This window comes from Adiantum capillus-veneris, chromosome 13 (genome assembly GCF_014529385.1).
Source record: "Adiantum capillus-veneris isolate H3 chromosome 13, ASM1452938v2, whole genome shotgun sequence".
Lineage (NCBI taxonomy): Eukaryota > Viridiplantae > Streptophyta > Polypodiopsida > Polypodiales > Pteridaceae > Adiantum > Adiantum capillus-veneris.
In genome coordinates this window covers 36,012,801-36,039,083 of record NC_140943.1, presented here as the reverse complement: position 1 = coordinate 36,039,083, position 26,283 = coordinate 36,012,801, and the positions used below count along the sequence as shown (strand labels likewise).

The 26,283-nt window shown below is 43.7% G+C and overlaps 1 protein-coding gene across 3 annotated transcripts; it reads left to right on the top strand.

Moving 5' to 3' along the window:
• Positions 1–354: 354 nt before the first annotated feature.
• Positions 355–26,044, top strand: LOC147443812 (uncharacterized). Of its 3 annotated transcripts, XR_015189984.1 has the most exons (3): positions 358–1,391; positions 21,949–22,164; positions 25,685–26,044. XR_015189984.1 is itself a non-coding variant. In XM_086526610.1 (2 exons), exons 1-2 carry the CDS (start codon positions 611–613, stop codon positions 14,610–14,612), a joined length of 891 nt encoding a protein of 296 aa, XP_086382736.1. In that variant the 5' UTR covers positions 355–610; the 3' UTR covers positions 14,613–14,781. The 3 variants fall into 3 exon arrangements, 2 of the variants coding, with proteins under 2 accessions (XP_086382736.1, XP_086382735.1); XM_086526610.1 differs by lacking the exons at positions 21,949–22,164; positions 25,685–26,044 and adding an exon at positions 14,503–14,781 and having other exon boundaries at positions 355–1,391; XM_086526609.1 differs by lacking the exon at positions 21,949–22,164 and having other exon boundaries at positions 357–1,391.
• Positions 26,045–26,283: the final 239 nt, after the last annotated feature.

Genomic DNA, 26,283 nt, shown 5'->3' with positions numbered 1-26,283 from the left:
GAAAAAACCGAGGTCTAGTGTATTTCAACCAGCTGAAATTATAAGATCCCGATTAGATCTTGAGCTTGCCTTTGAGAGAATCGACAATTCCACACAAATTTTAGTGTAATTACCGGCAAAAGCTTCAATTTATGACCTGAAAACCGGGAGAATTTCAAGTTTCCCCTTATTTTGATCGGTTAGGAAAAATGTATTTTTCTAGCCCTGTGGTGCCAGGCTGGCCTCCAATTGTTGGCCGCCCTCACGCTTCTTTCAAGGGGTTTGCAAGTGACACTATTCACCGTAGGAATCCCTCTTGTCTCTTCCGTGCTCGCTTTTTAGCTGAAAGTTCGGGATCACTGCATGATGGCGTTTCCTGTGTTTGGGTGAGGCAGATGCTGCCCCACTTTGACAAAGAGAGAGAGAGAGAGAGCTGAGGATGGACAGTACAGGTATCGATTCAGACCTATGAGCGATCAAATTAGAGACATGGCGCGTGCATCTGCACGCCTGCATATCCTGACGCAGCGAATGATCTGCAAGTGATCAGGCCGAATGTGCATGGAGTCTGACGGGTTGCATGTGTGGAACACAAAGAGAGAGAGAGAGAGAGCCCGCGCAGAAGTGAGAGATGATCATGCACAGAGAGATGATCAGAATAGCTGGTCGCTGCCACAGACGGCACGTCCAGCTTATGGAAACAGTGCTCGAGTGTTGTACCAGTAGCAGCAGTAGTAGTGGCAGCAGTAGTGGTGGTGCCAGTGGTTCCCATCAAGCCCAGGCGGCAGTGGTGGTGGTGGTGGTCATCGTGGTGGTCGGAGCCATAGCCGGCTTTGCAGGGAAAGTATGCAGAGGCAGGCACCGTAGCGGCGATACACGCTACGACTTCCAGGGCTATGTAGAAAAGTGGTGCGCCAGCTGCGTAGACGGTGACGTGGAGGCGCCGCCCCCGCCCCCGCCACCACCACCGCCGCCTCCTGCGCCACCGGAGGCTGCTCCTGCGGCTGCCGCGGTACCCACTGGCGAAAATCCCGCAGAAGAGAAACCTGCCGCTGAAGCTGCCCCTCCGGCGGAAGCTGCAGCACCCACGGAGAAAGCTGCCGCCCCCGAGCCTGAAGTCACTGCGCCTGCTCCTGACCCTACGCCTGCCCCTGCCACTGCCCCTACCCCTGCGCCTGCGCCTGCGCCTGCTCCTGCTCCTGAGGCTACCCCTGCTCCTGCTCCTGCTCCTGAGGGTGCCCCTACCCCTACCCCTGCGCCTGCGCCTGACCCTGCTCCCACTCCTGCTGCTCCACCTCCCTCAGACTCCGCCCCTTCACCTGCTCCTGCAGCTCCTGCCGCGGATGCAGCGCCACCTGCAGCCGCTGCCTCCACTCCGCCAACGGAAACCGCAAAGCCACCGGAAGATACCGGTATGTCTGTTCTCGAATCTCATCTCATAATTTCTTAGGTTGCATCGGATTAGGAGGATGGCTAGACTTGATCAGCGCCTTCCATTCCTAGGTTGGGCGCTTACGGGCGTAGCCTATCCATATGGTCGCCTATCCTTGCTCATCCTCATTTGAAGGATACTTTCACATTGACATTTCAAAAAAAAAAATCAAACTATCGAGGTCTACCAATAAGTAAGGTATTAGGCAATTAGAGGATAAGGTATTCTTAACTTTGAAGGAAAAATAGAGAAGAGAAACACAAAATGTACCACACTCCACAATCTCACTTAATATTGACACAAAAAGTCTTTTCACTCTCCATTTTCATGTGTCTTTTCATTTCTTATGCACTTAAGATGTTTTGAAAGGAAATTTTTTTTTGAGGCAATAAGATATTCTTAACGTAGAAGGAAAAATAGAGGAGAAGAGAAACACAAATATCCCAAGCTCGTGTTCTGAAAGAGGCGGCTAATTACCCCTCATCAGTTCAGTTCTAGCCTGACAAAATGGCGTTGATGGCCCAATATTATTTGTCCGAGACCTTTCTTTTTCCTATGGATATAATCAGTTCCTTGCTTCCAAGGACGATCTCTGTGAAGCTAGCAATTACAAGAACATTTTCAAACACCCTAAGGTGCTTGGCCTTCCATAATTCCTTAAAGAAGTAGAATCTGACGATTGTAAGCATACCAACAAAGCTTGGCTTTTCATCACCATCCCTCCAAAGAAAAAGTTGTTCGTGAAGAACCTATTCTCCATGTCCTTAGAACCGACTTGCAGATTTGCCATGTTAGGCCACTGATAATTGGGTAGTCCTTGAACAGGTGAGGGAGGTCCTCATAAGCCATTTTGCCGTCAGAACATCTATTTGGGCCGACCCGTCTAGTATGAACCTTCACTCTTGTCAACAAAGCCCCCCATAATACCTTTCATACAAACCACTTCATCGCCATAGGCCATTGTGGAGTCCATATGTTATTTGCTATTGTCACCCATCTTGTCTCCGGCCACTATTTTTCCCAATGCTTATTGAGGGGAGAAAACCAATCAATTGAGAGCATAAGAGAGAGATATACATCCTTGGTTTTTGGTTTCCAGAAGTTTCTGGTCTTGGCCATCGCTAGGCTTTCTACTCGAACTCTTGGCTCATGCACACCAACATACAATAAAATAGTTGTCGAGCCCTTTCAAAACTATGACTGCAAGCAGTCTTTCTGTCCCACCTAGATTAAACTGGGAAGTCGGTTGATCTAAGACTTTCCATCTCTTGTTATTACTGTCCCAGAAATGGGCCAGATGTTTAAGTCCTTAATTGTTCATCTTTCTGGCTATATCTCTCTGGAAAGGGTTCAAAGGTATATTTCAACTTTAAAGAGCCAAGGGAACCAGTGGATGATGGAGTTTTGAAAGCACTTGGTTAGCTCTCCCCAATCCAGTGACGCCACTGCTTTATTGCACTCTTGTATCAACTCGCCCGTTGTTCCTCTGAATTTAAGGCACCTCAAGACCCTTCCATTGGCCACCATGAGAGAATAATTTTGTCTTCCCCATCATGTCTCTTGTCATAATAGCCCATGCCTAGCTTGCTCAACGATTTCCGTAAGAAAATTGGCACATTGGGTCTCTGCATGGATAGTAGGGTTCATGATCAGTATGTCTCCTTGCTCCACTAGTCTCGTGACGAAATTCCATCAAGCCTACTGCCAAGGCGTTGAGTCTTTGGTGTTATTTTTCCATAGGAATCTTTTCACTGGTTTCAAGAACTCCTTCCAATTTCACTTAGCTAGCTTGAGAATCGGACTAGTGAAGATATATATATGGTAACGTAAACTAATTAATCACTTTCACCCTGCTGGGGAAAGGGAACAAGACATACTACCATCTTTGCATCTTGCTCCTTACCTTGTCCAAGACCCATTGGAATTTTTACTGGTGTGTTACCTCTACCCCTAGCAGAGCACCAAGGTGACGAAAAATCTTACCTTTTGAAACTCTCTCTCCAGTCCACCCAGATGGATCGAAAGCTTCGTGTTAGGTGCAGCGGAATGATTGTTTGCGCTTTGCTCAAGATGAGTGCTCCTAACTGTGCTCAAGGTTCCTTTTAGTTCTTATGGAAGGGAGAGCCTTCCGTTCTTAATGGAAAGTGCTATGCTCACAAACAAAGTGAATGGACACTGTGCGTGCAAGTGTATGAGACTGAGAGATAGAGAGAAGAGAGATACGACACCAGAATTTTGCTAAGTTTGTATATAAGCAAACTAGAGTTAGCACTATTTGGCAGAAGAGGCAGCAGGAGCACATGCTCAACAGGCACCTTCTCAGCAGGACCCCAAGGACTTCTAGCTTTTTGCTCCACAACAGCTTGGCTAGCGTTTTTGGATCAGACCACCGCAGATTAGCCAGCGTTTTGCTCTTGCAGATCCCTTGCGACGAGACCACAGCAGATCAGCCTAGTGTTTTTGCATTTGCAGAACCACGGCGACAGAAACACCATTTTCAGCCCTAGCGTTTTTGCATTTGCCAGCAACCTCAGCATTTTGCAGATCTATCGCGACAGAATCAGCCCTAGGATCAGCGTTTTCAGTTTTCAGCCTTTAGACATCGTAGACCAAGTCCCGAACCTCGCAGATCTCACCTTCCCGCAACAGTTCCTCGATGCACGGTCAGTTTCCGCAAGGTTTACAGTTTCAGCCCGGAAAAGGCAGATTTCAGCATCTGCGTTTTCAGCGCGTCGTTGTCGCATCGTTGCCATCGACATCGTCATCGACATAGAGTCAAAATTCAGCAGATAGAAAGATTGCAGATTTCAGCCCTTAAGTCGTCGTCGTCATCACCGTCGTCGTCACCGGCATAGTCCCAGGTTGCATCAGTCTCATGCATACCATTTGTACCAGATTATGCAATCATAAGTAGACTACTCTCGTCGACGAGAGTGAGGCCTTCGGAGGAGGGTTTTACAATTGCCCTACCTACTTTTGTTGGGAAGTCACTTAAAATAATAAGTGAAAAATGTCAAAAATAGGGAAAATAGGCTAAATGCACTGGAAAAATCCCCTAACTGATTCTAATGGATTATGAAGGGAATACTGATGATCATGTTGTGTGCAACCGGAGGATATTCATCTACACTAAGTGACTGGGCATGCACGGTCTACGAATAGACTCACAAAAGTGCCAGATCACTTCTAATTCTAGACTGATTGGATTGACTAAACCCTGATCATGCTGTAGCTTGTCCACGGACACATAGGGTTGGGATGTGACATGTGACATCCCCTCCTTTTCAAAGTGAGGTATTGGTACCGAACTATATGGCGTCGAGGGAGATCGCCAATAGTATCCGGAATCCTGGAAGGAACTCTTCGTCGGCCCACTCTGATGTGTGGGTCGTGCGGTACTTGACTTCATAAAGGTTTGCAACACTTGCTTCTTTGGGCCGCGCCGAAAGCGACACAGTCTTCTGTGGCTCCTTCAATGCTTCAACTTCGTCGAGTGTCATGCTTCTTCCTTCTTCAAGAATCTCCATGGCTGAAAATTCCTGAAACCACTTCTAACACAAAACCATGAACATATCCATTTCATGTAAAGTGAGTGGAAAAAATCTTGTCTTCCTCAAAGACTGTGCATGCAATGTAGATGAACACAGAGACGGAGTGCTAAACCGTTCACCACATACACGCAAACAATGAGATCGAATCTTATCATTCTTTTGATTTAGAGAAATCAACTGTGGCAAAACACAATGTGAATGCCCACGCTTGGTGCTCATACTTTCATATGCTCGTTCGGAAACTGTGTCATGCCAAGGAAGAGACATGGAATGTGACTTCCTTGAATGCATACTTTTCAGCTTTTCATGAAAAATCCGCATACATTCGTGCTCATTCATGAGTGAAACGTGCTCAACGTCCAATATGTCATGCCTAGGAAAAGTGATCACATAAAGACGCTGACTAAAATACAAGAAACGATCACGAATGAAACACTCGAATAGTGCGTGTGTATCAATCATGCGAACACATAATACTCCCTGTGAGGGTTTTTTGGACCTAGGCTCGAGAGCCAAGATCGATCCTTCGTGATTGATCGAATCTGCAACGAGGTTAGCTTTGCTAGAAAAAGCATCAACTAACACATCATCCTTGTGAACAATCACATCATCTTCATGCAACTCATCATGCTTGTGAGAAATTACATCTTGATCATGCAAATCATCATGCTTGTCATTGGCATCCAAATCATCATGCTTATCAATATCATTCAAATCATCATGCTTATCTTTGTCATCCAAATCATCATACTTTTCACAATCATGCAAATCCTGTGTATCATGCGTTGGAGAAGAACAGACTGAGAGAGTCTTCTTTTCCCGAATCTCTTGCATCGGTGCCTGAACTTGAGAAAAGAGTCGCAAGAACTCTTGCATTCTTGCTTTGTTCTCGCGATCAAATTCTGCTTGTCTTTCGTTGTTCTCGCGATCAAATTTGGCTTCTCTTGCTTTGTTCTCTCGATTAAATTCTGCTTCTCGTGCTTTGGCTTCCAAGCGTGCTTGCTCGCTCTCACGCGCTATGGCTGCCATTCTTTCTTGGTACTTACGCTCGATGGCTGCGATTCTTTCTCGCTTTCTAACTTCCTGTCCATCATCCTCTTGTCGAAAGCCTCCATAGGAGTTAGTGCAATCCTTGTCGTAGATGGGAAAGGGGGAGGGTCGGAAAAACCTCATGGTGGGGAAAGTTCTTTGCCTCTCTCATGCTCATCACCTGTAAGCGAAGTATCCATTCCGCTTTGAGTGATGACCATTCTGCAATCGTGGTTCTTGTGGGTTCTTAAGTTCACAAGGAACTTGGCTTCTTGGGTTCTTGAGGATCTTGAGGTTCTTGAGGTTTTCTTTCGCTTGCAAATCGCGTTTGAGAAGAATCTTCTCTTCACCCGAGTTCTACTCCTTTCCGCGGGCGCACCCCCTGGCGGCCTGGCGCTCACACCAAGGTTGCTTTTTCCCACCTCACGTCGATTGGCCGGCCGCGGTCAATGAGTGAAAAGAGACACAAGGGGAGGCTGGACAAGCCCTTCTTTCTTGGGATTCCTGTCACTTTTCGAAAAAACACGATTAGGAATCGACACGCCCAAGTGAACTTGGGTTCGTGCGACCTCAACAAGCAAAAAAAATTCTTGTGGTTCTTTCCTTGAGTGATACAGAACATTGCCAAAGCTCTGATACCAATGTAAGGTGCAGCGGAATGATTGTTTGCGCTTTGCTCAAGATGAGTGCTCCGAACTGTGCTCAAGGTTCCTTTTAGTTCTCATGGAAGGGAGAGCCTTCCGTTCTTAATGGAAAGTGCTATGATCACAAACAAAGTGAATCGACATTGTGCGTGCAAGTGTATGAGACTGAAAGATAGAGAGAGAAGAGAGATACGACACCAGAAACGTTGTAAAACCCTCCTCCGATGGCCCCACTCTCGTCGGCGAGAGTGGTCTACTTATGATTGCACAATCTGGTACAAATGGTATGCATGAGACTGATGCAACCTAGGACTATGCCGGTGACGACGACGGTGATGACGACGACGACTTAAGGGCTGAAATCTGCAATCTTTCTATCTGCTGAATTTTGACTCTATGTCGATGACGATGTCGATGGCGACGATGCGACAACGACGCGCTGAAAACGCAGATGCTGAAATCTGCGTTTTCCGGGCTGAAACTGTAAACCTTGCGGAAACTGACCGTGTGGCGAGGAACTGTTGCGGGAAGGTGAGATCTGCGAGGTTCGGGACTTGATCTGCGATGTCTAAAGGCTGAAAACTGAAAACGCTGATCCTAGGGCTGATTCTGTCGCGATAGATTTGCAAAACGCTGAGGTTGCTTGCAGATGCAAAAACTCCAGGGCTGAAAATGGTGTTTTTGTCGCCGTGGTTCTGCAAATGCAAAAACGCTAGGCTGATCTGCTGTGGTCTCGTCGCCAGAGATCTTGAAGAGCAAAACGCTGGCTAATCTGCGGTGGTCTGATCCAAAAACGCTAGCCAAGCTGTTGTGGAGCAAAAACGCTAGAAGTCCTTGGGGTCCTGCTGAGAAGGTGCCTGTTGAGCATGTGCTCCTGCTGCGTCTTCTGCCAAATAGTGCTAGCTCTAGTTTGCTTATATACAAACTTAGCAAAATTGCCCTTCCTACTTTTGTTGGGAAGTCACTTAAAATAATAAGTGAAAAATGTCAAAACTAGGGAAAATAGGCTAAATGCATTGGAAAAATCCCCTAACTGATTCTAATGGATTCTAAAGGGAATATTGATGATCATGCTGTGTGCAACCGGAGGATATGCATCTACACTAAGTGACTGGGCATGCACGGTCTACGAATAGACTCACAAAAGTGCCAGATCACTTCTAATTCTAGACTGACTGGACTGACTGAACCTTGATCATGCTGTAGCTTGTCCACGGACACATAGGGTTGGGATGTGTCACGTGACACTTCGTTTTCTGACAATGAGATCAATTTTTGATTTTTCAATATTGCATTTCACTACAGAGGCTAAGGCAAAAGGTTGCACAATCTCGAGAGCCTTTCTAACTATCTAGAGGCAGGCCTTGAGAGTCATCTGCAATTCACTTGGAGTTGGTCATTGTTAGACAAGGTTAGGCCTTTGATCTCCCCTCTCGCAGCACTGTCTTCAAGCATTGTAACCAGCGGATGCAAGCTTATGGCAAATAGCAATGGGGCAAGTGGGCAACCTTGCTTGATCGATCTTTTTGACTTAAAATACGGCTACAGTTCTGTTATTAAATCAGAGCTCAGAACGGCTTCCAGCACTGAGGGTGATAGCTAAGGCTCGAAGCCTAGAGCTTTCTTGACATCCTCAATGAACAACCATGTAATTCTGTCATAAGGCTTTGTCAAGATCTAGCTGGAGTAAGACACATTCTTACCCGATGAATGATGCATACTCTATTTGGACCATTGCTGCCAAGATGTTGTTATATATTGACCTTCTTTTGATAAAAGGACCGTGTTGGTGAGGAGTAATACCCTTATCCACAAAGGGGGAGAACCTTATTTTGTAAGCGAGTGTTCCAATTGGGAGCAATAGATTTTTTTTGGGATGGGTTTAATTAGGCCCCTATTAATACTTGAGTCAGGGGTTCCATTGACTAGGGTCTAGTTGGCCATTCGTGTGATAGGGAACTTTAAATCCTCCCAAAATTCTTTGAAGAACTCTGTAGTCAACCCGTCCCAACCAGCGAATTTTTCTTTGCCTAAAGCCTTCAACATGTAAAAGCATTCCTCCTCAGAAAAGGCCTTCTCCAAGAGGTTTTCTTCCTATTGCACCACCATTTTCTTGACGCTCCGTAAGAGCTTGGTCCTAGCTGCATCTACTTCGACAGAGCGGGCTTCTGACTGGCCTATGATATGGATTAAGTGATTTAACATCAACTTAGCCATTTCTTCTCGAGTCTTCACCTCACTTCCTTCCCCCTCTGCTAGCAAGTGGCCCACGCCTAGACCTCTCTTGAATTTTAAGGCTCTGAAAAAGTGTGCTTGGTAAACCGCCTCAGGTTGAGGTCGGTTTTCCTAGTCTGGCCTTTTTGACCTCTTCAAGATGATGTTCAGCGTCAGATGCTCAACTGTGTCTTCCAATTGCTTAAGTCACTCCTCTCGAGACTTCTTCCATCTAGGGCTTGCGGTTTTGATCATTTTTTGCATGCTTCTGGTAAAGGAGTCCCATGTTTTAAAATTATACGTATTGACATCTTTTCCAAGCTTGCTCAAAGCTTTTTTGGCCATGCCCCTCTAAAGAGGGTCTTTGAACAGGTGTGCACCTGATGGGAGCAACTTTTCTGACCCTTTAGGGTGTTGTTCTTCTCCTTTGGCTTTTCTGAGCTCAATGGAGATTGGCAAGTGATTTGAAAATGATTTAGAGGGTACCACTTGCATATCTAGCAGCGACGGAATCCAGTCGGCATGGTGAGAGCAATAACGCCTGTCGAGCCAGGAAGTCATTCGAGCATATTGCAGGCTAGTGTACGTGGAGCCTGGTGTGCTTCTCCAGGGGCCAATCTCTCATGGGTCAACCAACGCTCACTTCTCACAGAGGCTTAGCCATTGAATTTTTCGGATCCAGCTAACATACTAGAGGATCCTATTCTATCCTTTCTCTTCTCCACCATATTAAATTCTCCAACAAGGAGCCACCTCCCTTCAACAGGACAATCTTTGAGTTGCTCCAACAATTTGGCTCTTTCTTTCGCAATGCGGGGACCATAAATGTTGATAATGGTAATAAGTTGATATGCCCACTTGACCTTGACTCCAAGAGCTCTTCCAGATGGATGATTGAAGACCACCTTTGGGCTCTAGGTCCCTATCAACAATGGAGAGGACACCACTATACCCATTAGTTCCCTCTCCATAGAAATAGAGCTTCTTCCCCAATGTTTGTTTTCTTTCGCTAGAAACATCCAGATGGTGCTCCTTGATAATAAAGCAATTGATATTCTTGCTTTTCCTCCCAGAAGAGGGAACTCTTTTTCTAGGTTTTCATCCCTTTCGCGTTCAAGGGCTGGATAGTTATCTCTTTCATTACTGAGACAGGGGTACAATCTCCACCTCGAGGAGCTCCTCCTATGTGCTATCCTTTTGGCCGTCCTCCATTTGTGCTTTCCCATTCACAACCTGAGCGCTCGTCTACTCAGTTGTCATGATATTTTCAAGGTTGGCATCGCGCAACATCTCAAAGAAGTTGTTGTAGATGAGGAGGGTTTTGTGAAAATCTGGTGGGGCTTCTTTTAGTTGCCCTACCGCCCTCGCTTGGGATTTGAACCGCTTGCACGAGATGTTAGAGATTTGTTGCCAGCCTTCATCCTTCTTTTCGTAAGTGGGTGCCAACACAATCTTTTGTACCATTGGGGTTGATTTTTTGTGTTGGGCGGCATACAAAAAGTGATATCGAGGGACGGCCTTACCATTGTTGGGTGACAAAGTTGAGAGGGATGGTCTTCAGATTGGCCTCCACATTCACTACTAGGTTCTTGGGTTGCACCAAACCTTATGAGTTGAGGTACCTACTGCACTACAAGATGGCATAAACAGGAGAGTGCCCAGCATGGCTGCCAATTTCTTCAAGTTGCTCCTTAGCTATAGCGGGAGATTGACGATTTCCACTCACCCTGGGCACTTATCGTAGAGTGCATCTGTAGGTTCAAAAGAGGGATCCCAAGGGAGCACGCAAACCGGCGACCGGTTGAAGAACATAGGGCTTTTGGCTAACACTTTAGCCACCATGGATGCATAGTTAAATTGAAGAGAGAAAAAGCCTCTTGCAAGGTGTTGGGAAAACATGAGTGACCCACCCTGATTGAAGACATTCGGGCTATACAACCATTTGATTAGTTTGGGTTTGGCGGGCAGTCTACCCATAATCACCCCTGCGAGCTCCCTTTCTATTAGGGCCGGAGGGACAGCCACGGTGAGTGCATCTTCCACTGCCACTCCCTACGAGGGCATCTTTTTCAAGGCCTAGTAGGCTTTGTCGCCCTTGGCAACTTTCACTGCACCATCGGGTGCAGCTACTTCCTCTAGCAACCTCTTGTTAAGAGTCATGGCGCTAGGGATCTAAGCCAGTTCTTTCTCAAGTTGCGCCTTACGCACTTAGAGCTCTTCCAAGTTCCTTGTTCATTATGGTTGCGCTATGCCAACTTCAGAAGCTTTATCCCCCTAGTTCCCGCAACCGCCTCTGCGTAAGAAGGCTTTGGGGCTTTCTCCATCTACCCGGAAGTAAGCACCCGCAGATAAGACAAAGCAAGCACCCTCTGACACACTGAGTTCCAGCTTAAGACCATTCAGTGTAGGCCCAGCGGGAACAGACCCTAGCGCTCACCAAGAGCCAAAAAGGGTTAGCTCTCCTAAAAGAGATAATCAAAGAGAGGAAGAGAAGCTTGCGAGGTAGTAATCGAGCTGTTGACACTGATGATGATTGTAGGTTTGCAGGGTAGCATTTGCGCTGATGCAAAAGCTACTAAGCCCCCTGCGAGATCCCCGTATCCTGCCAGAGCGGATGCGAGAGGCACAACTGCCCTCTCAAGGGTCTGGCCTATGATCCGGCTATATACCAGCGACTAAGTAACCCTCTGTTCTCTCATCACGCAGTGTTCTTTTGTGCCAAGCATCCCCCTCATTAAATTGCCCTACCCAAGACTTTTACAAATAACTAAAATAAATACTTGGAGCAAAATAAATAATGGCATCACATTGGGCTATTCACTTGAGATGATATAACTTCAACACCCTCTTTGCATCTCATAGTGGACATATGTAGGAAGACCAAGTCGATGAAGAAGCTACCATGGACACCCCAACAACTCATTAGTCTCCTAGATACACCTTGGTTATACTACCACCAACTTTTTACTTGAGAAGAATGCCATCTTGAGCGTTGTTTGCCTCATGTAAAATTGAACTATGGACACACTACGTCCCAAAATCCCCATTCGTGAATTGTGAACACATCACATTCAAACATTTCTAGACAATGAACTTTGAAACACATCTTGTCCATAATTCCGGCCAACAATGATTGATTATCTACATCAATCATTGTTGATGTAGTGGCCAACAATGATCTTTAGCGCTTATAGTATTTTCACTATAGCTTGACAATTGCTAGCCTTTATCATGGCTTAGTATGCCCATCACCTCCGGAGGGTGATAGAAACTCAGCTCGTTGGTTTTGTAGAGTACGTTCAAAGCATGAATGACCTCTATATAAACCTGCACCTACTCTTGGGCACTGACGACGTGAGTAGGGATGTCATAGCTGTTGTCCAAGCTATGCATGATAAAGGTGATAATCTTATTCTTCCTGTTTGGACAAGCAGTGAAGTTGAGATCACATATTGTCAAGTTTGGTTCTTTGCTCTTCGTAGGTTTGTAGTAGTATTCATTTTTCGATTTCATATTTAGCTTACCTGAGGACTTAAGAATGTTTTCCGTTATAAGTTGTTGTTTGAAGTTTGATTTCTAGGATTAAGTTTTTAAGATGTCTTAGCCTTTTTTTTTTTGCTTAAAATTGAGTACTTGTTTTAAGCCAAGTAAGTTGCGTCAACTTATTTTACACATGCCTTTTCTAAAAACATTTTTAAGTTAATTTATCTAGTTTTGTTTCGAAGCAAACAAAGTGATTTAGTTTGTTTGTTTGTTTGTTTTTGTTTTTCTCTTCTTTTCGTGTGTCCCTTGCTTTTATAGTTTTATGAGTGCTTTATTCCCTCTTATAATTCGTGAGTTCAGACTATTCTGAACTTATGAAGGTATATTGATTATCTACATCACATTCATAGTGTTATGTATACGTCATGTTGATTCCTTGCCAGATGCATGTGCCTTGAACTCCGATTCAGAGATTCAAACACCAATAACTTGAACTCCAGCACACGTGTCTATATCATTTGTAGGAAGCTTCTTTTGCCCTTGGCTACCACTCATAAGTCTCTCCCTAGCCAAAGCTAGTTGCGGCAACTATCACTTGATTAGAAATATGGAAGCATTGCCATTGTGGTCGCCACCACGTGTGCCATGTCGATCTCCTCTGTCAGAGCTTTATCACTATTATCTTTGTCCAGCTTGCCTTTGCCTTTGTCCTCTTGTGAGTTCCTACTTTTGCCTTTGGCTTCACATTCCCGAGCCAAACAAGTGTCTTCTCGCATTTATAACAACTGCTCTTAGACCTCGTGGATATCGAGGCAGCTAACCGAGCACCGATCGTGTCATCCTCATCAAGCGTGTCTTGGACTATGTTCTTTTGTGAGATTTGAACCTTGTCTTTGGCGCTACAATTCCGAGGCAAATGGGTTGCCAAATCCCTTGACAACTTAGTATGTACCGAGGCTGCTAACTTAGTACTAGCCGTGTCGTCCTTGTCAAGCTTGCTTGCCTCTATCCTCTAGCAAACTCGTGCATTTGCCTTTGTCTTTACAATCTCGAGCCAAACAAATTGACGGCTTCCTCGAGAACTTTGGTCAAGCATAGTCCACTAGCTAGGTGCTTGCCAATTCACTTTCCATAGCCAATCTTCATCTTGGTGCATCGTTGTTACTGACGCTCAAGAAAGGAGGGCCATCTCGCGGGTACAAGCCTTGGCAAACCGGGTTTTATTCTTGGCAAGCATGGACTTCCACCTCGCACCCCCCAAAAGCTTCTGAAAGTCCCCCAAGCCGTTCCAAAGAAGGGTTCTCCAATGCTTCAATATTTGTCTTCTAGCCATGCCAAATAGGAGATACTCGAGGGCCTTCACACACTTGGGCACCAAGGTCCTCACGGTTTTAGTTAGATATCGAAGTGCTTGCCTTCGTGGCAAGCCGCTCCTTCCCGGTTCCCAGTCACATCAGGTGGGCCACAGCCGGTTGACCAAAAAAGTAGTCAACACGCTGCATACGCGGAGTCGAACTTGCCACATGCGCCCTCAGATTATTCGTCTATACCACTGCACTGCGTGCACGCATGTGCTTGTGGAAGGCGACTACCACCTTAAGTGTTCAGAGAGCATGGTATCCCCCAAAAAAACTGCGTGACCGGCTGTGCCGGTCACCTCCACCTACACGGGGGCAAGCACCCCGAAAGTTAACCATTGCCGGTCCTCACCTTCAAGCCTCCTAGGGCTCTGGTATTTCAAAACATTGTCGTAGCCAATGAGAAATATTAGAGGTAAATTGACTATATTGAAGGTTTTTATACTAAATTTCTCTAGATTTGGTAGGTTCTCTCACCCTTAAATTTAAAACTTAGAGGTAAATCTCAAAAATTGTAGGTGGGATTATTAGACTAAATGTAGGTTTTTTTCAAGCACTGATGGGATCCTTAAGTTTGTTCCCCCATTCCCCACCCCAAAACCCAAAAGAAAAAAAAAAGAGTAAATTACCCTATCGAAGACTTTGACAAACAAGTAAATTAAATAGCTGAAGCCAAAGTAAATGTTGAGATCACATAACTTTAACACGAAGTTCGTTAAGAAATAAAAACTTCAAAGTGTCTACTGGGTTTTGTGGCTGAATGGGCTCGAGAGTCTGTGATCTTGTCGAGGCATGCAATGGGCTTGTGGCAGAAGCGATGGCATGGTGGCAGCTCGAGAGATGCTCGGTGGTGGTGGGGACTTCGGGCCCCGCCTTGAATCCGGCGATATATTCGGTATGCTTATTGATTGGAGTCTTATGATTGTATGGGTAATGGGTCCCTGTAAAACCCTCTGTCTTTTCCCTTATGGCTTGTATGGTTTGATATGTCTTTGGAATGGTGGACATGGATGATCATGTTGAACAGTTGGTTATTTTTTGGATGCTATCTTGGGGGTTGTGGATGCCATGGCTCGGTTGAGCATGGCTTCTAATGTAATTTTTTGTTGGTCTTAATATTACACACACTCACGTATTGTGAGTTTTGCAAAAGGAAAAAAAAAAAACTTCAAAGGAGATTGAGTGGCATACAAATAGACAAAAACTCTCTAGAAAATTTAGCACAAATCCATGAACATACGCTTCCACAAAGAAAAGAAAAAACACACCTTGTGCATTTTATGTCATCTACTAACATAATATGGCGGAGTACATAACCCTTTTACACGTGTCTCTCTCTGCGAGATGAAGGCTAAACGCCAAGTGAGATGAAGGGGAGAGAGAGAGAGAGAGAGAGAGAGAGAGAGAGAGAGGCCGCCGAAGGTGGCCAGCAGTACTCGTATGATATGATAAGAGGAGACGAAATGGCGGACTGAAATGTCAATATATAAAAATCAAGAGAAAAGCATTGCTCAAGGTTTCAAGTGGGGCGTTTCACCATCTCTTGAAATGTTTCAGGATTTTCAAGGTTTCTGTTTCATGATGACGATGTTACTTAGTGGTATATACCAAGCCATACTATGTTTGTATGTGTGAGAAGAAGAAGGAAAAATATGGTGGAAGGGAAGGAGCTAGGTTAGACAAGGGAGCTTGAGTCCAAAGGAGCTAGGTTAGATAAGGGAGCTTAACTTGAGTCCAAAGGAGCTAGGTTGGTTGGTTGAGCACTCCACCATCGTGACTCGGGTCATGGGTTCGAGTGCGGCCGAGTGACCTTGATAGCGTTCACAGACGTTTGTATCGCCTTGCACGGGACATGTGCGATTTGCTAAAAAGAAACAAGGGAGCTTGTCTTGTAACATGGGAAATTCTCATACACTTGAGTTTGAGAGTGTGGCTGCCTTTATGAGCTGATGGGTAAATCCTTTTAACTGTGCGCATGTTCTTCAATCATGGCTTGATTTATGGATGTATACTTCTACATGTATTTATTTGAAATTCAGCTTTTTCTACTTTTTTACACAAGGATTGTTGGGGTCATAATATCCTTGTTTGGGTATCCTTTTCCCCACTTTGATTCATAGTTGTGATCATCTATAGAGCTCCTTCGTTTGCGTGCATTAACAGGCAACTTTTCTTGCCGTAATCCACGAGCAAACACCATTGATGCTTGACACCTCAGCCCCAATAATCCCGGCTGTGTGTGTGCAATCAAAAGGGCTCCTCTCTGATTACACTTCTTCTGACATGTCAGCTCCTGGAATACGCTGCGATTAATTCTGTTGCTGACAAGAAAGCATTGGGAACGACGGATGGCGACCTGTGGGTGAAGGAAGATGCTCCATGTAAGCTATCGGAATAACTGATGGCGACGTGCGCATGAAAGAAAAAGGTTTACGTCAGCTAGGTCAACGCAGGGAATGGCCACGTGTGCATGAAAGGAGGAGGTACACATCAGCCAGGTCAGCGCAGGGGATGTAATGATTGCCTAGTGTCCTTTGCACACGCTTCAGTCTTCAGCAGTTGGCCCCCCTCCCCTCGACCTGTGACGGACGGGAATGGTCCCTCAATGACCATTCCCCTGGAATCAGGCTCCCAAGGTTGGCTCCCGGCCTTCGCCGGTCACCAACTTGGTCGCCTGCATTCTGGGGAATGGTCACTGAGGGATCATTTCCTACCCCTTCTTGTGATGTTGGAAGTTAGCCAGTGTGGAATAGTCATGAGCATAAGTGTTGTTTGAAAAACGTCCTTTTTCTTTTTAGCAATGCTCAGTAGGAGCTACTTGAATTAAGCAAGGCAAACACTACATGCATCTTGGGTTTTACAGGGAGCCACAAGACCTCATGCACAACATGTGCCATGAGGAGCACGAGGACCATATAGACGAGGCTTTTACAGGGAGCCTACCCTTACATTAGATGCTAGAAACACTTAGAAAGAGATCTTGTGTAGTGTAACAAGCTTGGACACTCCAAGTCAAGAATCTACCACGACATCACCAAATAACCACTTCAAAACAATTCACAGTTCACAATTGATTCAACATTGGCCAGCGGAGTTTTGTGCCTAGAGATATTGGCCCCAAAGACTGGTCCCTTTCGGTATTTCTTTTTGTATTAATCTGAGTTCAAAGTACAAGAGTGCGGGCAGGCACTCACACTCAGACTCTGCGTCCAGATGCTCTGAGTTGTGAGAGGCCTGCTCACATATTTAAAGTTACAAGGGTTGCTAAAAGCAGAGTCACAAAAGCTGAAATCAAAAGCTTCAAGTAAAAACTTTGAAAATAAAGCAAAAGTTCTTCCTCTCTCATAAATAAAGCAGAGAGGCTTTCTCTTTCTCTCTCTCTTGCTAAAATAAAGCAAAGAGGGTTCTCCCTCTCTTTTTCTCAACAATTTGCGTAGAAAAAGCAACGCCAAAAAGTTGCCCAGCTTTTCGTGAATCACGCTGATGTCCAACAAATCAGGGTTAGGGTTAGGGTTAGGGCAGAATTAGGGTTAGGCTTATGGAAAAATTAGGGTTTTTGGTTTTAGGCTTAGGGTTTCACCAGAATTAGGGTTTTTTGTTTTAGGGTTATGGTTTCAACATAATTAGGGTTTTTGGTTTTAGGGTTATGGTTTCAACATAATTAGGGTTTTTGGTTTTAGGGTTAGGGTTTTAATAGAATTAGGGTTTTTGGCAACCACATCATCACTTTGTGACATACTCCCCTCTTGAAAGCATTGTAATTTCCCTCGATTACGCCTGCAAAACTGAAAAAGACCATAAACCGTCTTAGCAGACACTGACTGTTAGTACCTACATACTAGGAACACACATCCAGCACATGTACCAATCGACAATCACATCACACGACATCACTAGAGATCACAGGACATCACATGACATTCAACATTCATTCGGATCTTAGACCATGATTTATCGGCAATGTAGCTAGCAATCGCATCTAGATCCAATCGGGACCTCATTGATACCCGATTGACTAACCCCTATTGCAACCATGTCTATTCAAGAACAATTAGACCAAAATGCTGCAGTCATTTCGTCTCTCAGTTCCTGCACTTAAACAAGTCAAGGACAAGTCGGTTTCATATTTTTCGGAATTCCAGTTCATAAAGTCATCCCAACAGAATATTGTCAGCTCTCAGTATCCCTGAAGCTCAAAGAGACATCAGTGACTCTAGTTTGCAAAAATCGAGGCATCTGTTGACAAAGGAGCTGCACCAGATCTCCGACCAAGCTGAATTCTGGGTTCCATTTGGAATAGACTATGCTAAACCAAAAGCTTCAACGTAAAGATTCACATTCCGAGGAATATCTACTAGGTCTTCCTCCTCCATTTGCTTCGCATCCATTGCGAAGTAGGTTTTGAATTTTACCAAGAACCGTCAGTTCGCTTTACCTTCTTTCTTTCTTTCTATGCCAATTTGTGTTCTGGAACAAGTATTTGCTTGTTTTTGTCCAATTCGGGTTGCACATCGGGCTCCCCATCGTCAGGCACCCATTACCTTTAAAAGGTTTCAAGAGACTCACATGAAATGCATTGTAAATCCTCGAAGTGTCAGGCAGTTTCAGTCGGAAGGAGACATCATTGATCTTTTCAGAGATCTGGAAAGGTCCGTAGTATCTCATACTAAGCTTTGGAAAAAGCCTCTCCTTTCCCTTTTTCTTTATCAGGCATGCCTTCTCAAAAACAGAAGAGCACCCAATCATCCTCCTTCAATTTCAAATTGCGACAATGGCGATCCGCTGCTTTTTTTTTGTCTTTTCGTGAAAATTTTGCAAAGCCTTCCGGACCAAGTCCCTCGTGAGCTGGTCGGCTTCAAAGAAAATTTTTATCTTTCGTGCTAAGGAAGGGTGAAACCTTCGTAGCAAATTCAAGAATCTCAAATGACACCTTTCCCATCAAAGAGTTAAACGTGTTTCTGTAGGCATATTCCATCATAGGTAAAAACCTGTCCCAAGTAGTCTTCTGGTCCAACAAAGAAGACTTCAAAAAATCCAGTACCACTGAATTAGCAATCTCTGATTGTCCGTCAGTCTGCAGGTGGAACGATGATGAGAACTATAACCGCGTGCCTATGTTCTCCCAAATAGCCGTCCGAAACAAACTCGTGAACCTCGGTGCCTGTCAGAGACAATCGTCTCAGGCATGCCATGTAATTTGAAGTCCTGGGCAATAAATAATCGTGCCCACGTTGTGTTCTCGGGAGATGAAATCCATTGCAATACTTTCCCAGGGGGGTGGGTATGGGTAAAAAGGCTATAACAATCCCTGTGCATTATGCCTGTCAAACTTGACCTTCGGGCATACCAAGCAACTGCGCACGAACTCGTCCACATCCTTCTTGAGTCTCGGCCAAAAGAAGTATCTCTCTACCCCTTTCAAGGTGGTAGCAATGCCGTGGTGACCCGTAAAAGGCGGACAGTGGCATTCGGTTAGAACCTTTTCCCTCAACGGCTGTGTAACACACAACATGGTTTTCTTCATTAAGTAGCCATCCCGAATGGAATAGTCCGCTACCATCTCCCCTTCCTGTATTCAACTGAATACATCTGCAAAAATCTGTTCTGTGGCGGACTGACCGACCATATCCTCGAAGTTCATATGATGTATTGTGGAAATAGCCAACACCAAGGGCTTTCAGGACAAAGTATTTGCCACCAATGTCTTCTATCCCTACACATGGACAATCCGGAAGTAAACTGTGACAAGATGTTTGTCCACCGCATCTGCTTTTCCGATAGTTGCTTCCATGACAAGAAGTAGCATAAACTCCCATCATCTGTGAAAAACCGTAAAATCGGCCTCAGTAGGTAATGTCGCCACTACATAAGAGCATGGATAGCAGCCAAAAGCTCTTTCTCACATATCTATACTGTCAATTCCGGCCTTGAAAACAATCGGCTCTCATAGGCAATGACATTGGCCTTCTTGCATTAAGACCGCATCCAGACTACGACCACAAGTATCACAATATACTTCAAACGACTTCTGCAAATCCGGCAAAGTCAAAAACTGGTCCTGTAGTCAAATTCTTTTTCAATTCTTGAAAGGCAATCACTTAAGTCCGTGGGTCCCCACGAGAAAGGGACTCCTTTCTGTGTCAAGGTATACAAAGGGGAAGCAACCTCTGCAAACTTTTGAATGAACCGCTTGTAGTACGAACACAGTCCCAAGAAGCTTCTAACTTCATGGACATTCTTCAAATCGGACCAATCACGGATAGTCTCTATCTTTGGGATCCATTTGTACTCTCGTTGCTGAGACAATGTGTCCCAAAAAGTGTATCTCTTGTAGGAAAAATTCACTTTTCTTTGCATTAATCACTAACTTGTGATCTCGTAATGCCTAAAATACTTGAAGCAGATGATCTCTATGTTCTGCCTCATCCTTGGAGAAAAACAATGATGTCGTCAAAGAAAGTGTCAACAAATAGGCTATACTCTCGAAAAATCTTGTCCATCATCCGGTTAAATGTCGCAGGAGCATTGGTTAAGCCAAAAGGCATCACCAAAAACTCAAATAACCCAAAAGTAGTGTGAAAGGCTGTCTTGTAGACATCTCCTGGCGTGATTCTGATCTGATGATATCCACTCTTCAAATCAATCTTGCTAAAACACTAGGATCCCTGTAATCTGTCGAGTATATCATCGATCCAAGGAATCGGAAATCTGTTCTTGATGGTGATTTTGTTGAGAGCTCTATAATCGATGCACATTCTCCAAGATCCGTCTTTCTTCAAAACCAACAACACTGGAGAGCAATACGGTGAAGTACTAGGCTGGATAAGACCCTTTTCCAAGAGGTCTTTCACTTGGTTCATAATCCTCTTTGTTCTGTGCTCGGCTCACACGGTAAGGTGGCCGGTTCGGTGGTGTGCTTCTTGGTATCAAATCAATAGTATGATCTTTAGGATGAGTCAATTGTAACTCTCTTGCCAGGCCCTCTGAAAGCAATCGGCATGAGTGTGGAGAAAATCTTGGCGTTCTTTGTTCAGGTCAAAAACATATTCGACCCCATCGTTCAGTTCTCTCCCGAAAAAGTGAGTAAAGAAACTGAAATTCATCAAGTACAATCTCTGAACCCTTCATTTGTCAAAGTCGCATTCTCGGCCCGGTAGTCAACCACGGCGTTGTTCTTGTGGTACCAAGGGATTTCGAGTAGAACGTCACAACCTTCCAAGGCAATTACGTAAAACTCCGCATGCCCTAAACACCCTTGTCATTGCAAACGAAGTTTTCCAATGCTCGGTGTAATGGCAACATCTCGTCCGGGTGCCACTCGAACTACGTCCGCCTGTGGCGTCAGCCTGTGGGGCGTAATTCCAAATCGAGCCGCCAATTCAAGAAGTTAGCCTTGGCTCCTTCAGAAGAGCTTCCTGATCTTTCCTTTTTGTCCTTAAAATGGCAAAATTTGTACTTTCATTCTTTTGATTCGGTTCAGGTCCCTCGCAATGTGGTACCAGTTCTGCTTTTTATCTGCCTTTTCTTCCACGTTCCTCAGCAGCTCTCGGACTTTGCGGCCTTTCATCGTCCTTGTCGTTTTGTTCTTTCTGTGCCTTTTTAGGGCACTTCACGGAGATATGTCCAGTTTCCCTGCATCCAAAGCACTTCCCTTGCTTGATGGAGCGAGCTCTCTCCTGAGGAGTGAGCTTGGGTCGTGCATCTTTCTTTTCTAGGTTGCTCTTCCTCTTTCTACTTTCATTCGTCAAAGTCTGTCCCAAATGGTTCTACATCATAAGGCAACTCATTTTCAGCTCTATCACGCTGCTGAAAATCATTTTCAGCCAATTCAGGTGGTTGTCCATCCTCATTAGGAGCATCAAAATCATGTCCTACCTCTTCTAGTTCAAGGTTAACCGGCTGATTATCAATTTCAGCTTGCGGTAATGCATCATGAGGCTCTTTTTCAACATCAATGGGTGGCACGGAAGGCTAAAATCTGACCGTTTTCTTGTCAGCATCAGATTTTGTAGCATTTTTAAGCAATTTTGTCTCATTGAACACTACATCTTGACTGCGTATTACGTTTCTAAACTGTGGTAACCACACTCTATAGCCCATTTCACCTTCTTCTCCATAACCTAGGAAGACTCCTTTAATGGACTTCATATCAAGCTTTGTTCTCAAGTCATTGCGTATATGAACAAAAACTTCGCAGATAAATACTCTCAAATGATCAGTTTGCTAGACTAAACCTCCTCTGAAATGTCATTTTTCAGCGTACTATTAGGAGAGCGATTGCAAATATGAACTTGCAGTTTTCAATGTCTCTCCCCAAAACTCTTGGGAAAGATTAACGGTGGACAACATGCAACGCACTCTCTCACATAAAGTACGATTATACCTCTCAGCCACACCATTAGAAGACGAATTATAAGGGGTTGTCAACTCTCTTTTAATCCCATTTTCATCACAAAAATATTGAAATTCACCAGGTACATACTCTTTTTCATTATCAGATTTGAGACATTTAAGCTTCGTACTCTTATGCGTAGTGACAAAAGCATGAAACTTCTTAAAAGCATTAAAGTCTCACTTTTACTTTTCAACAAATGTACCCATCCTTTCCTAGTACAGTCATCAATGAATGTAACAAAATACAATGCACCACCAAAAGACTTAAAAAGCATAGTACATACATCGGAGTGAATTAGATCAAAGATTAGCTTTGCGAGAGACACCAGAGTAATAAGAAGATTTCTTTTGCTTTCGATAAAGACAATCGTTACAAAAATCCAAGTTTTTGTCTTTTACATCAACCCTCTTCAGAGAGGAAAGCACATCAATACCCTATTGGCTCATATGGCCAAGTCTCTTATGCCACAATTCCATGTGTGAAGCAACTTCAACAACAACAAGAGACTTGCCATGCAAAGCTTTGCATCGAAGATAGTACAAAGTACCTTTTTAGACCCTTTTGCAACAAGCATAGAGCTCTTAAGCAACTTCCATGAACCCCCAATAAAGATGGTAGTATAACCATGTGCATCTAACTGACCATCAGATAGTAAACTTTTCTTAATGCCTGCTACAAACCTGACAGTATTCAACACAAGCTCTTGACCATTGTTAAGAGGCAAATGCATAGTACCCATTCTCTCATTATTGCAAGCAAAATTATCACCAAGGTACACCTTGCCATAATTGCTTGCAACATATGTAGCAAAACACTCCAAAGATAGAGTCACATGGAATGAAGCACCAGAATCCACTATCCATGAATGGGATAGGCTATCATTAGCACTGAGCAATGCATCAATGACATCTTTCTTCGAGATAAGCATGTCTTTTGCATTAGCTATCACCAAATTTGAGGGGTATGAAGCCGCAACCAAGATTTCCTCAACGTCTGACAACTCCTTATTGACCACACTAGAGGATACATTTGCATTCTCAGCATCCCTGGAGGAATCACCTGCTGATTTTTTTCCTTTCTTCTAATATTTCTTCTTCTTTTCTTGTGTTTCCTTCTTCTTTTCCTACTCTTTCTTGAAATACCTGCAATCGTGTTTCTTGTGACCCTTTCTGCCACATTGATAACAAGTGACGTCCTTATCCTTTGTCTTGCTCTTACTTCTATTTTGAGTCATGTTGACCGCATCACGCTTTTGATTTCTACCTCTTGCATTGTAGGCAGAACTGACACCTTCCCCACTAGACTTGCGTCTAATCTCTTCATTGAGAATATACCCTCTCACATTGTCATAAGTGAGGGTGGGATTGTTGCTCAAGGAAACAAAGTTTCCCAAGTATCTGGAAATGTCATAATCAAGAAAATAGCTTTCAGCTTATCATCGAATTGTTGAAGCCCACTGTCCTACAACTGACTCAACACACCTGTAAAAGCATTCAATGCTTAGAAGGTGACTTCGAGTCATCAAGCTGCATATTCACCAACTTTCGCATCAAATGCACCTGGTTCACAGGTGTGGTATTTTCATAATTGGACTTTAGCTTTTGCCATATTGCATAAGCAGAGTCCAAACGCTTGATGTCCGTCAAAATGTCATCATTGATAGCCATTTTGATGTAGGCTATAGCCTTCTTATTTAACCTGACCCGCTTTTCGTCGCCAGACAAACCTGGTGGCTTATTCTGTTCCCATGCATCTTCACAATCCTTTAAGAAAAGGATACCTTGCATGCGTTCTTGCCAAAGATCGAAGCTTTGATCATCGAACCATTTGATTTCCATCAAACTTTTAGTGTCAGTTGCGGAAGAGGAAGAAGCCATCTTAATTCAACCACAAGTGTGTATACAAGAGAGATGCAATAGGCTGAAAATTTCAGCAAATAGGAGCAACCACAAGACTTTGCATATAAAGAGCCACAATTTCTTTACATGAAACAGTTCAAATCTAAAATTTTAGCTGAAATGTGCAATTTCAAGCACCTGTACTCGGCTTTTCACTCAATTTGTCGCGACAAACATCAATACATGTGATCCCACAACTTTGGTACACTTGCGTATTGTTGTTTTGTCCTGTAATAACCTCTAAATCACCTGTTTTGACCTAAAAACAGCTTGTTTCGGGCTGTTTTGATAGGTTTGGTGACCTTTTCGACCCCGGAAGCAAGGGGTTTCATGATGGGAGCGAAATTGATCACGTGAGAGCACTTTTAACTCGCTGTCGAGCAGACTACGCAAGGCTGTTTTGAAACTCGAGGGCTTTGATACTAGTTGAAAGTGCAAAGCAGAAGGTATCGGTAGGTGCGATTCGCGATGCAGTGCAGGATTGGGGCAAGAAGCAAGAGGCATAGAGCAGCAGAGAGCGAGCGCTAGAGATCGAAGAGAGAGAGAGAGAGAGAGAGAGAGGGAGAGAGGGCTCACGTTTTTTGGGAAAAATTCAATAAGTGAGTTTTGGGTTTTCCACTTTTATTATAAGTGACTTTAAAAAAATGTGTCCAGGTTGTACAGGTTCAATATGAACCTGAACAAAGTATAAAAATGTACAAAAAGGGGTTATTTAGGCCTTCAACTCAACAGACTCCCAACCTCACGACAATAAGTATAAAGCTTCTTATGTATTTTAAAGTAAAAATGGAGGTGCATTCTAGTTTTCTTATATATCAAGAATTTCAAGTTACAAAAGTAGATGTCATTGGTCTTATCTTCAATGTTGAACGCCAATTACTCCAAGTGTATTAAAAAAGGATACAGCTCTCACCTGCATCCATGTAAACAAAACAATCAAGGGATTGATATTGAGTACGTTCAATAGATGTCATTGAGCCTATCAGTTGTTATCCATGTCAAACTTAGAAACACTTAAACTAGCTACTATCATATATAATACAAATCTTGTGTGTTAGGTATAAAACTTACTTTAGTTACGATAATCCATCAAGAGGTAGTGACTTCCTTTTAATGCATGTTGAGGTTTCAACATTTTTAAAAAAATGTATTCTTTGCAGTGCATTGTTTATGGTCATGTAGAACCACAAAAACAAATTGCAACAATAAGGAAATTAGACATATCCGCCTGCCAAAACCCACAACCCTCATACTGTCGGCTAAGAAAAACATAGTTCTATTGCCCAAAACCTTTGCTTCAAGTCAAATTCGAGACACATGTATGTATCACATTAATTTGGGTGTGTTTTTGTGTTTGCATATCCTTTCTGCATGGGAGTACATGAATGTTAAACAATAGTGAGTGTGTGTGTGTCATCTTTTTTCTTTCTTTCCCTTTCCTCCTTGTTTGTTTTTAGATTGAATCTCTCTTTAAGGGAACAACAATAATTATGCGGCTTCCACAGATCTCATTTGCACAAAGCTAGTTTAGGTACATATGTACCGGGTGATTTTTATGATATTATATAATTTGATCCATGATTTGTTCTTGCTATTAGCTTGCGAATAGGTTCAAGCTAATTATTACATATTGTGGATCTTTGTTCATACTCTGCACAGCCACTTGGTTGCGAAATGAATGATATGCTTATCTTGTTGCAGGAATGAGCATGCCAAGGAAGCCTCCTATTGTCATGCAATTGTATCCGACTCACATGTGTGGATGTGAGATGTGCTATAGAGAAGGGATATTTGATTTTCATGATCCTTGGCACTAAAATTTGGCAATTTTTGATCTACACTACAATATGTTCCCAATAGCATCGTGTATTTTTTTTTTCCGAAACTCACAAATTGTGAGTGATGAATGTATTAAAAATTGAAAAAAACTACATACGAAGCCAAGCTCTGGTGGTGTGTGATGTGGACGTTGATGACAGAAGTATCGTGTATTTTATACTCAAACTTACATGTTGACACAACATTAATTACAAAGTTTCAATTGAAAGAAAATTCATGGAAGTGAATTCAAAGGCTCCACAAGAAGCCTAATTTGTCCAAGGCACCATTGATCAGTTTTACTCTTGGCCTTCCAACAAAGCATGCACTATCATTGTGTATTAATTGGTAGTCCATTATCTGTTTTAGTGAATATAAGAAATGTCTCCTGTAATTATACAAGTAAAAGTAAAAAATATCACAATGTACTTTTTATGTCATATTGCTTATAGTTTTAGCCTCAAATACATGTTTATTTTGGG